At 42.9% G+C, this 12,300-nt stretch overlaps 1 protein-coding gene across 2 annotated transcripts in view; it reads right to left on the reverse strand.

Annotated features, from left to right (window-relative positions):
* SNX30 (sorting nexin family member 30) overlaps window positions 1-12,300 on the reverse strand; it is a 76,219-nt gene that overhangs the window by 14,265 nt on the left and 49,654 nt on the right. For both annotated transcript variants that reach the window (XM_084899237.1, XM_084899236.1), the window contains exon 6: window positions 11,897-12,096. In XM_084899237.1, the coding sequence (XP_084755363.1) occupies window positions 11,897-12,096 (200 nt within the window). The remainder of the gene's footprint in view (window positions 1-11,896; window positions 12,097-12,300) is intronic.

Here is a 12,300-nt window from a genome sequence, read left to right on the forward strand (position 1 = left end):
GCTGTGTGCAAGTCCAGGATGCCTGAGAGCGAGCCCGCCAGAATGAGTGGTAAATGGGCCCAAAGCGAAGCAGCAGGACGGAGTGAAAGTGACAAACCAGATGCTCAGGATGCAAAATTCAAGGAGACGCTCACCCATGAGTGTGAGTGTGTCCCTAGATCACGGAGGCCTGGCTCTTCGACTCAGACACCAACAGGTAGACCAGAAAAGCATGCCGTTGACTTTCTAAGGAAGCATCTGTTTCATCCAAGGGTTTCTCTTTTCTTCTTTTCATAGAATTACAAATGGCAAACTAACAGTGGTAAGAATGTCCTTTCCCACTAATTCCAAAGTCAGGTTGCTATAAAAGCTCCCAATCTTTCACTTCTCCCCAGGGTGGGGTCGTTGCAGCAGAGTGTGAGGTAGGGTGGCTAAGCTGGGGGGTGGAGGAGCAGCTTGGGTCCCTGACAATGTGCTGAAAGGTGGTGAGTGGCTCCATGGCTGAGAGCACTCTGGGGACAGCCTTGGAATGGAAATTCAACACCGGTTAGTCTTCCCCCAAAGTAAGAACTCATTGGAGATGTGTTTTACCGTGAAAAGAGAACACAAGGTCCAACCTGCAATGGCTTGTTTTCCATTATTTGCCACTCATCTTTCTCCCATGTGCTTGGAGTTCCCTCCCCACGGTCCTTGGACAGAAAGATTTCCAGCACTGCCTTCTAGAATGTTCCACTGCAAAGGGCATATTCTATAATATAACACAGTAGTCACCAGCCTCTTGTGCTGACTAAGCTCTTAAAATATGGCTCGTATGATTGAGGAACTGGGTGTAATTTTTATTTAACTGAATCTGATTTGAATTTAAATGTAGTCACCTATAGCGAGTGGCTGCATAAGTCTAGAGAACAAAAAACAACAACAACAACAACAACAAAAATCAGGGGTCCTTTCTGGACTTCATAGAGCCCAGAAAACATTCTAAATGCGCTAGCTGGTACCAGCAGCAGTAAAAGTCCAAGTCCCCAACCCAGAGAAATAACCAGGATGCTGTCTTTGGGAGACACCCATGTGGCCCCCTGAGGGACAATGAGAGAGCAGGGAGGGGCGCTGGAATGCTGGTCACTGCCACGTCCTGCCTTCACAGGGAGCCCCACACCTTATGGGACAAAGCACACATATCCAGTGGAGGGATGGCCACGTGAATGAGTCGTCCCTGTAACACGTCCTCTGTCAGTGTGGCAAGAAGGGAAGGGATGGTGAGAGATGCGTCAGCTCCACACAGCTGAACAGCCCGGGCATCTCCTCGCCCTGCCCCACAGCAGGTGAGGGCCCCAAGATTCAGCTATACTCCCTCCCCAGTTAGCTCGGGCCTTCCCTGCTCTCTGTCTGCTCAGTCACTGTCACCCTCACTTCTCCCGAGGCCAGAGTGCTGCCTTGTGCAGGCTGACACCCCCTTTCCCCACCACATCACTGGGCAGCAGGAAAAACTCACAACAATGAAAGCCGCAGCCACCCTGCGGGGCTGAAAGGGTACTGTCCCATTTTACATGGAGAAAGGGAAGGCACAGTGGAGGGACCGGCTGAGGCAGCCGCTGGTTAATGCCACGGTGCCGACTCACCCGGGGTTTCCCAGTCTGACTGCAGGCCAACCACAAGAAAGGTGGGGAAACACGTTTTGAAGCAAGAGAATCTGGGCACGACCACCAACCCTGTTCAGACGGGCGGTGATGGTCTGAAAGGACTGGTCTCCCACCCCAAACATGGGCTCTGCTCACAAATTTGGTCAACCAACCTGCGGCTGATGGGGCCTCACGCTGCAATGGGGTGAGAGGGACAACAGACTAAGTCAGCATTGGCAGAGAGGTACCCATCCCCTGAGCTTCCCACAGAACTGTGTAGGGATCTCTGCATCCAGTGACACCAGAACCAGAGAGGTGGCCTGTCTGGAGAAACTTTCCTCAGCACCTCCTTTCCACAGCCATCCGCACCCCATTTCTGTGCTGCCTCAATGTTTCCTACTCACCTCCCAGGTGTTGGGGCTGCAGCAGAGAACAGAACCCACAAAACCCTTGCCTTCATGCTGCTTACACTCTAGGGGGTAGGTAGACAGTACACAAGTAAAATATATTCATACAGAGGCCCCGAGGCAGTGCCAGGGGAGGAAAAGTGAAAGAGGAAAGGGGGGTGTAAAGTGCCCAGGGTTTGGGAGATGGCGGGATTGTTCACTGGGTGGCCAGGGAGGGCCTCGGGGACAAGGTGACTTTTAATTCACATCATGGAGCCAATCTCTCTTGAACACTGTATTTTTTTTAACCTTGTATTATTTTAATGTGGAGCAGTTCATCATGATTTCAAAGTATTCCTAGTAATATGGAATTTCACTACCTTATTCTCAAATACAGAGAGGGAAAATGACTCCTTTTCTTTAACAAATAAAAGGAAAAAGAAATAGAGGGGGAGGGATTTTGAAGATATTTGGAAAATGTATAGATTTTATTTGGATCCCAATTTGGAAAAATTAGATAAAAACAGCATCTGAGACAATTGAGGAAACTGAACACTAACTGGATATTTGAGGCTAATAAGGATATAAACTTCTTTTTATTATTAATGATGACATGATTCTCTTTCTTTTTCAAAAGAATGCTTGTATTTTAGAGATATGTATTAAATGTTTTTGCATGAAATAACATGATATCTGGGATTTGCTTTAAAACAACCCAGGGGTGGGAGCTGGGAGGGGGTGGGAGCAGAGCTAGAACAACATGGACCATGAGTGGGCAGCTGCTGGAGCTGGCTGATGGGTACAATGGGGAATTGTTATATTTTCACTCTACTTTGAATGTGTTTGAATTTTTCTATAATAAAAGTTAAACAATGGAAATATAATACGTGTCATCCAAAGTGTTTATCAGAAACTAATAACAGTTATTAAAATGAAATGACCAAAGTGTCTGGGAGTTGGATTACATATGCCGTCTGTGGTTTGGCTTTCGACATCACCACTGGATTCTTTCCAAGAAAGTGCCACAGTGGTTAGTATCAACAGGAAAGCTCAACACTCCCCTCTTCTCCCCCAGTGCTCATGCTCATACCTTCCTCTGGGGCAGCTGTGGGTTCACAAACTTGTAGGGGGAGAAATTGGCGGTCCAAAACTAGCCCCAGTGCAAAAGGTGAGCAGCTATTTAAAAAAAACAACACACACACACACACACACACACACACACTCACACACACACACAAACAAAAAATCTTCCCAAGTCCAGATGGTTTTTAAGCTCCAAAATATTCAGATGCAGGGTGAGAAAGTATATCGGGGACAGGTTGGCCATGCGTAGAGTATTGAGAACAGAATGGTTCATTCTCTGGCCAGGGGCTGACAGCCCAAGTCCCCAGAGGAATTCATGTAAAATGAGTCTTTAGTATGAAGGAAAAAAGCTCAAGTACTAATAATAATCAAATACTGAACACAGCCCTGTAGCCTGTTTCTGGGTGGCTCTCTAGGAGAGCATTTTCCTACAGGCAATAAATGAGTCTGACTTGGTACTGGTAACATCATTTATGTTTAAACTAGAGGTCCAGTGCATAAAATTCGTGCACAGGTAGGGACCCTAGCAGCTGCCAGCTGTGGGCTGCTGGCCAGGGCCTTCCTTCCTGTGGTTGGCCAGCTGACCCCAACCTCTGGTCAAACTCCCAGTTGAGGGGACAATTTGCATATTAGGCTTTTATTATATAGGATGATTAAATTTAAGTTCCCCTTTCAACATGCTCCTTTTACACATTTATTCTATTGAAAACAAGATCACCTGTGAGTTCAATATTCTAGCGCAGTGTTTCCCAAACTTTTGACATATGATTTTCGTAACTCTGAGTACCCCTCGTACTCATGAGAATGTAGAATTAGGCGCAGCTAAGCACGGTGCAGTGCATATCCCCACCAAACTCCGGTGCAACGCATACCCCCACCAAACTTTTCAGTACCCCTGGGGGTACACGTACCACACTTTGGGAAACACTGTTCTAGGGCAAAGTTGGTAATATTGAAACCATGCATTTCCTATTAATTTTAAAAGATAGTTGTTACAGAAAATTTGGAAATTAAAGAAAAATGTAGAAGGAGGTGAGGGGAAGGCATCCCTAAATCTCATCTCTCAGGCACAAGCAGTAGCACATTATGTCTTTACTTCTCGTCTCTTATCTTGAATGACTTCTTTGAGGCTCTCCAATGTCCATTTTCTCTTTTTGGCACTTCTGTTAGTTATTCAGATGTTGAATTTTATAGTCTAGTCCTCTTGTTTTTATATATTTTCTCTCCAGTCCTCCATCTGTTTTTGTTGTTGTTGTTGTTATTTCACTTTATATGTGATTTCCTTAATTTTTTCTTCTAAGTTTTCTATTGATTTTTTTTTCATTTATATCATGATCTTAATTTCCATGTGCTCTTTGTTCTCTGGGTTTTAAAACTCCTTGATTTATAGCTAAGATAGCTCTTTTCTTTTTGAGGATATTAATGATCTTTTTTTCCTGGAAAGTTTCTTCTCCCTCAATGATGCTTCACTCAATATGCTTTTTCTTCTTTGTTTTTACTTCATGTTCTTGTTAGAATCTTCTCTTAAATAGTTGGTGGCTTTTGTCTGTCCAACAAGCTGAGATGGAAAAACTGAAAATCTGACTGAAAGCTCTCTGCACATCGAGGGCTTGTTGACAATTCTCTGTAGGGACTCTGCTGGGTCATTCTGTTGAGGATCTGCCCTCCCCTCCAATATCAGTATCTCCCAGTCTCCTCTCCTGGCCTGTCCAGATGTTCAAGAAATGCCTCTAATCCTTGCAGGGAAAATATAAGGCTGAGAGCCAAAGTCTCGATATTCAGTAACCTTTTACTTAACATCCTGATTTTAGGATTTTTGTTTCTACTTTCAATTGGGCCTGGTGTCCACAAACTCTCTATTTTACCCCCACCAGAGAATTTACCTCCAGTTCTGCTATATGGGGAAGGGACAGAGGCTTGGGTGTGAGGAATGAGAAAAGAATCAGAAGCTCTAACTGCTTCTGGGGCTCCTAACGTTCTTCTGGTTAGCTCTACCTTTCTGTTAGTCCGAGAGGTTCTTGGTGCTCCCAATTCTTGGCCTTTTTGAAAATTTCCACAGTGTAAACTTGGTGGCTTCTTAGTTTTACCCTTCAGGGAGCTCCTAAGGCAGCTGGTTTGGGTTGCATAAGTCCCTCCTCACCTCTATATTTGCTTTCTAGTCCCCAAATGTACTGATGTTGCCTCCCCTTCTGTCACTTTTAATCCTTACAGGTGTATGTCTTTTTTTTTTTTTTTTTAATCATTCTGGCCCTGGCTGGTTTGGCTCAGTAGATAGAGTTTCAGCCTGCGGTCTGAAGGATCCCAGGTTCAATTTCAGTCAAGGGTACATGCCTGGGTTACTGGCGTGCCAATCAATGATTCTCTCTCATCATTGATAGAGATGATGATAGAGTTTCAGCCTGCGGTCTGAAGGATCCCAGGTTCAATTTCAGTCAAGGGTACATGCCTGGGTTACTGGCAGCCAATCAATGATTCTCTCTCATCATTGTTGTTTCTATCTCTCTTTCCCTCCCACTTCCTCGCTGAAATCAATAAAGGTAGATATTTTAAAAAATCATTCTGGTGTCATTTTGGTACAATTTCATGAATAAGTTAAAAAAATGTATTCAATCTGCTATCACTAGGAATCTCACAGTTTTAATTTTACACTTTTTAATTTTTTAAAAAAATTTGAGATCATGTACATTTTTATATCCTACTTTTTCATATTTTCAAGAAATTAGGACCTCAATCTATAATCACTTTTGTTTAGCAAGGAGTTCCCCACCCCCTCACTCAATCTTCCAGGAAATCTTAGTTTTTGAAAAGCACCAGAGCTAGTCAAACTAAAGCAGCGATTTTCAACCCTTTTCACCTCACGGCACACATAAACTAATTACTAAAATTCTGTGGCACATCAAAAAATATAATTTTTGCCAATCTGACAAAAGACTAGTTAAAATTTTGATTCAATCACACCAGGCAACTATTATTGTGTTGTCTGTTGTCATTTTTTAATTTGATAGTCTAATTAAAATATCTGACAGTTTAATAAAACTGTATTAAACTGTCAGATATTGCATGCTTTGAAAATTTTTGCAGCACACCAGGAGAAAATCACTGACCTAAAGCATCAACTAATTACTTGACTAGTTAGCGCCACCTTGAGGCCTTTTCGGGGAAAGAAATAATCTTGGCTGAAGAAATCATCTTACTATTCAACAATTGGCATTTGAGTATCTCTAAATCAAAGATGAATTCCGTCTTTAAACCCAAATTTATGCATCCACATGAGACCTCTAATCACGATCTCCGAAGACATCCATATGATTAAGTCCAATGGTTGCTGTTTATCATGGTCCTTCTCCTAAAAACATCTGGCCTTCTAGAGGTAATCCTCCACTTTTTTCCCCCTCCTACTACACTGACCGTTCCTTCTCAGGCTCATTTGCTACTCTTCCTCCTCCTAATTATTGTCAAGCCTCAGGGCACAGATTAGACTGTTAACCTCAATCTCATCACTAGATGATCTTCCCAGTTCTCACAGATTTAAATGCCATCTATATACATACGACTCCCACATTTCTTTTTTTTTTTAAATATATTTTTTGATGTTTTATAGAAAGGAAGGGAGAGAGATAGAGAGCTAGAAACGTCAATGAGAGAGAAACATCGACCAGCTGCCTCTTGCACACCCCTCACCGGGGATGTGCCCGCAAACAATGTACATGCCCTTGACCGGAATCGAACCTGGGACCTTTCAGTCTGCAGACCGATGCTCTACCACTGAGCCAAACCGGCTTCTGCGACTCCCACATTTCTATTCCCACTCTGACATTACTACGTTAATGACTAATAGGCATTTTTAACTCAACCTGGCCAAAACAACTTGATTCCCAACTGCCCAATCCATTTCTCCCAGACTTGTCCTGCTCAATAAACAGTACCACTGTCCACCCAGTTACTGAAGTAAAAACCCAGGAATCATTCTCAATTCTTACCTTTAAAAAAAAATGATTTAAAAAAAATGATTTTTAAAGGAGAAGGGAAAGGAAAAAATGAGAGAGAAGGAAGGGGAAGAGGAAGGGAGGGGGAGAGAGAAATAAACACATCAATTTGTTGTTCCACACATGTATGCATTCATTGGTTGCTTCTTGTATGCAGCCTGCCCAGAGATCAAGCCCAAAACGTTGTTGTATTAGGATAATGTTCTAACCAACTGAGCTATTCAGCCAGGGCAATTCCTGACTTTCTTACTTCACAATAATACAGCAGCAAGTCTACTTGGCTCTCATCTAAAATATATCCCAGCCGAAACCGGTTTGGCTCAGTGGTAGAGCGTCAGTCTGCGGACTGAAAAGTCCCAGGTTCGATTCCGGTCAAGGGCATGTACCCTGGTTGAGGGCACATCCCCAGTAGGGGGTATGCAAGAGGCAGCTAGATGATGTGTCTCCACATTGACGTTTCTAGCTTTCTATCCCTCTCCCTTCCTCTCTGTAAAAAAAATCAGTAAAATATATATATTTAAAATAAATAAATAAATAAATAAATAAAATATATCCCAAATACACTCACTTCCCCATCACTGTTTAGTGTAAGCTCTGACACCTGGGTTATCTGCCACTTGGCTACCTGACACAGTCTTCTAAGTGGTCCCTACCTTCACTCCCACTTTCAACAACCCATTCTCCATACTGCAGCACTAGTTGTCTTCTTAAAGGAAGAACTATATATTGTCATCCCCTGCATAAAACCAGATAATTTCCCTTTTATTCCTAACTAGAGGCCCAGCACACAAGATTTGTGCACTCAGGAATGGGGGGTTCCCTCAGCCCAGCCGGCACCCTATCGCAGTCTGGGAGCCCTTGAGGGATGTCCAATTGACAGCTTAGGCCTGCTCCCCGCAAACCATCAGTCAGACATCCTTAGGGCTGCCATTGGAGATGGGAGAGGCTCCGCCGCCACTGCACTCACCAGCCATAAGCTCAGCTGAGTGGCCCTCCAGTTGTGGGAGCACACTGACCACCAGGGGGCAGCTCCTGTGTTGAGCGTCAGCCCCCTGGTGGTCATAGCAACCAGTCATTTCACCATTTGGTCAATTTGCATATTAGCCTTTTATTAGACTTATTAGATAGGATAATAAAATCCTGACTCTTACCAACCATGGCCTTTAAAGATACAAATACTACTGTTATGTCCTGGCCCCCACCTCACCCTCCCTCTTCCTCCCTTGCTCATTGGGCTCTACTCACACTGGCCTCTCTGACTTGCAAGGACACAAAGCTCATTTCTGCTTCAGAACTTTTGCACTGCCTGTTCCTTCTGCCTAAAATGCTCAATCCTACATGTCATCCAAGTCTCCAACTGAAGCCTCTTCTCCTGTGTGGCTTTCCCTGCCACCCACTCTTCTCTCATCTCACCCTAGTCATTTACCAACACCTCTGAGATAAGCATGATCTTGGACTTTCACATACATTTATCTCTTAAAAATAACAAGTTACATGGCATGCTATAGTTATATAGGGTGGGGCAAAATTAGGTTTACAGTTGATCCTATGGAAAATAAAACAATAATTAATTAATAAATACAAGAATAAATTGTGTTTAATGTACTCACAACTGTAAGCCTACTTTTGCCCCACCCTGTATATCTATAAATATTTCAACATCATCACATTGTCAAGTTCAATTAAATATTTGCTGACCACCTTCTATGAACTTGACAGTGTGGGAAACAAGATGGCCTTGTCCTAACCCTCTTAAGTACAGCTTCTCCAGCTCTTGGCCTGGTCATAATGACACCAGTGTTTAAAAAGCATTGACAGAAATTTGGTAAAATCTCTAAGATATTCTCTCCTAGCCCATCACTAATCTAATTAGTACATTCTACATACTCACCATGTATAGAATGTGAAATTCCCTCTCAGGGCTCACCTGTAGATGTCTACAGGGTATTTAACTTGAGTCCTGGGCACCAGGGTAACTTTGTTATCCCTCCTTTGGGGGCACTGTTCATTCCCGCTTCACAGCATCCTTAGAATACTCATCTTCAACCATCTCTCTAGTACAAGATGTTCCCACTGTTCCCTAAACATTGTGCACCTGTTCCACAGGGCCTGACAGCAGCCCTCCTTTTTCTGTGCTTTCCCTCTGCCTCCAAAGGGAACAGAATGTCCCCAAACAAAACTGCGCTCAAAGAGAGACAACTGAGACTCAGCCTTGAAAAGCAGAGCTGATCTAGTTTCCTTCTTAGTTGATGTAAAGACACAGACTCAAGGCCACTGGTTGTTAGAATGGTGGCCATGGGACAGAGAAAAGATTTACCCGAGGGGCCCTGTTTCTTCATCTATGAAATAAATTAGAGGAGATGATTCCCAAAGGCCTTTTCGACCTCAGAGAAGAACCCTAATCTCAGCCCCAGTAGGAGACGGCTTCAGTGAACGCCAGCATTTTCTCCACTCGGGGCTCCACTGACACTCAGCTGCTTCCCATTCCTCCGGCACAGGCCCGCCTCCAAATCATGAGGACAAATTTTCACTTTGGTTCACTCTAGGCCATTGCAGACTGACAAACATCACCACATCAAAACCTACCTCCCTGCCCAAACCAAACCATGATGCCCCCAGGTCTGGAGATCACTCTGTGGTTGATAAGACAGGTTTCATGCCCAGCTGCCACGGCTCAGAGGTTGGACCAGGAGGTCACTGTTTGATTCCTGGTCATGGCACATGCCCAGGTTTGGGGCGTGAAGGAGGCAGCTGATCAATGATTCTCTCTCACCACTGATGTTTTTATCTCTTCCTCTCCCTTCCTCCTTGAAATATATATATATATATATATATATATATATATATATATATATATATATATATATATATATATATACACACACACACACACACTCTAGAAGCCCAGTGCACAAAATCTGTGCATGGGTAGGGTCCCTAGGTCTTGCCAGCGATCAAGGCCAATCAGGTTTCCTACCTCCTCCTTCCCTTGCTCCCTCAGTGCTCCGCCACTGCCACTGGTAGCCTGCCATGTTCTGCACCACCCCTAGTGGTCAGCACACATCATAGCAAGCGAATGAACTCCCGGTATCCCGGTCAAACTCCCAAGGGGACACTTTGCATATTAGCCTTTTATACATATAGATAGATAGATAGATAGATAGATAGATAGATAGATAGATAGATAGATATTGAACTGGTTTTACACCAGTCCTTCACAAGCCTTCTATTCCAAATTTAGTTTTCATGCTGAATAACAAAGTCTGTCCCATGTATACCTTAAAAAATCAGAAAGTTATTTTGGAAGTAAAATTATATGACATTTTTAGAAAAATAAAATGTAGATAAGAATTCTTAAAAAGTTAGAATAGTCAAAAGGCCAGGGAGCCACTTAAGACACCTAACTCTCCTGAGGTCTTTAGTCTTGGCCAAACAGACCCTGACAACCCTATGTGCAATCTTGGCCTTGCCTAGACCACCCTGCAGATACTTTCTTGTTGGAAAGATAGGGAGCAGGAGGCCAGTTTCTTTCTAAATGGACTTAACTCAGCTCACTGTGGGGCAGACAGGATTTCAGAGGCTGCCAGTCAACACTTCCCCAGACAACACTGTATACCAGCGATTTTCAACCTTTTTCATCTCATGTCACACATACACTAATTACTAAAATTCTGCAGCACACCGAAAAATATATTTTTTACTAGTCTGACAAAAAAGGTGTAATTTTGATTCATTCATACTATTATAGATGGCTATTGTGTTGCCTATTGTCAATTTTTTTTTTGTTGAACAATCTAAGGGAAAAGAGGTCATTGCTCCTGACTAGTCAGGTATTGCATGTTTTAAAAGTTCTTGCGGCACACCAGTATGCCTGCCATGGCACAGCGATTGAAAATCGCTGCTTGATTAACCCAATTAATGTTTCTCCAGTGAACAAGGAACTTAATACATATGTGTCACACAATGGGTGAAGAAAGAGAGATAACTAGCTTATTATGTCTCACTGTGTAAAAATATTTTAATAAAGACATCAGATAAATCCTTGCTAAATGATAATTTAAAATCTTGCTTCAAGTACAAACATACATTAAGTACAAACATACTTGCTCTCCAAACAGCCCAAGTACAGGCTGGGTACTTTCTAGTGCGGGCATTTAAGCTTTTGATCCTGTATTTCATCTTTATGACTTTTTTCTAAAACATCACAAGTATATGCTTTGGGTTGGTTCTCTGTTCATTCCCTTTGCTGAGCAATTAAGATGTCCTTTTAATCTGAAAACTCATGACCTTCAGCTTTGGGAGATTTTCTTGCATTATTTCTTTCATTCATTTTTTGCTGTTCTCTCAATCAGAAACTCTTATTAGTCAGATATGCTGAAACTCTGAGAGTAAGCCTTCTTACCATTCTTTCACATTTTCAGTATTTTTGCTCTACTTTTCAACAACTTTGTTTTACTTTCCAAGATCTCTTCATCCTTATCTTCCATCTTTTCTCTTCAATTTTATTTCACCAACCATATTTTAACTTCCAAGAGCTCTAATTATCTAATTTTTCCTTTCCCACAGCATCCTGTTCTTGTTTAGAAGACTTTATACCCCCTTGAACTCGCAGTGAACACTATTAAGAATTTCTCCCAAACTAGTTTTTTCACTTAATTCACATACTTGGTTCACCAGGTGTTCTATTTATATCTCCATGATGTCCATCCACATGTCTGATCCTGCCCACCCAGGATAAAGGAAAACTGTACCACATGCAAATAGGCAATAATCAATTGCTTTTTTAAAATAATAATTACAACAAAAGAAAGTACCAAAGTGCACAAGAAGTGAGCCAGCTTACCTTCATGGAATCAGAGTATAAAATATATTCCCTGAGCACTGGCAGGAAGTCTTCTGTCATGTCATCCGTCAGCTCTTCCAAGGCTGTGGAGCAGTTGCCGATGCACGCTGACACGCCCTCCAGGGGTTCGGCCAGCTCCCCCTCTAGCGCGCTCCACGTGGAGTACACAGGCCCGTATTCTCTGAGCTCTACAAGGTACTCTAAAGCGGGAAGAGGAACCAATAAGCTTGGCTGGGCAGCAATCACTGGTATGACGGACTCAGTAACCAAGACGTGTTCACTCACCTGAGCTTGCTCCTCTTTAAACACAACACCGCTTATAACAATTTTTTAATCTCTAAAAGTTGATCTTACAATCAGCTCTACCCCACAATGAGAATGCCCTGCCTCTGGGTAATGGGGAC

The sequence above is a fragment of the Pipistrellus hanaki genome (assembly GCF_964339955.1).
Source record: "Pipistrellus hanaki genome assembly, chromosome: 11".
NCBI lineage: Eukaryota > Metazoa > Chordata > Mammalia > Chiroptera > Vespertilionidae > Pipistrellus > Pipistrellus hanaki.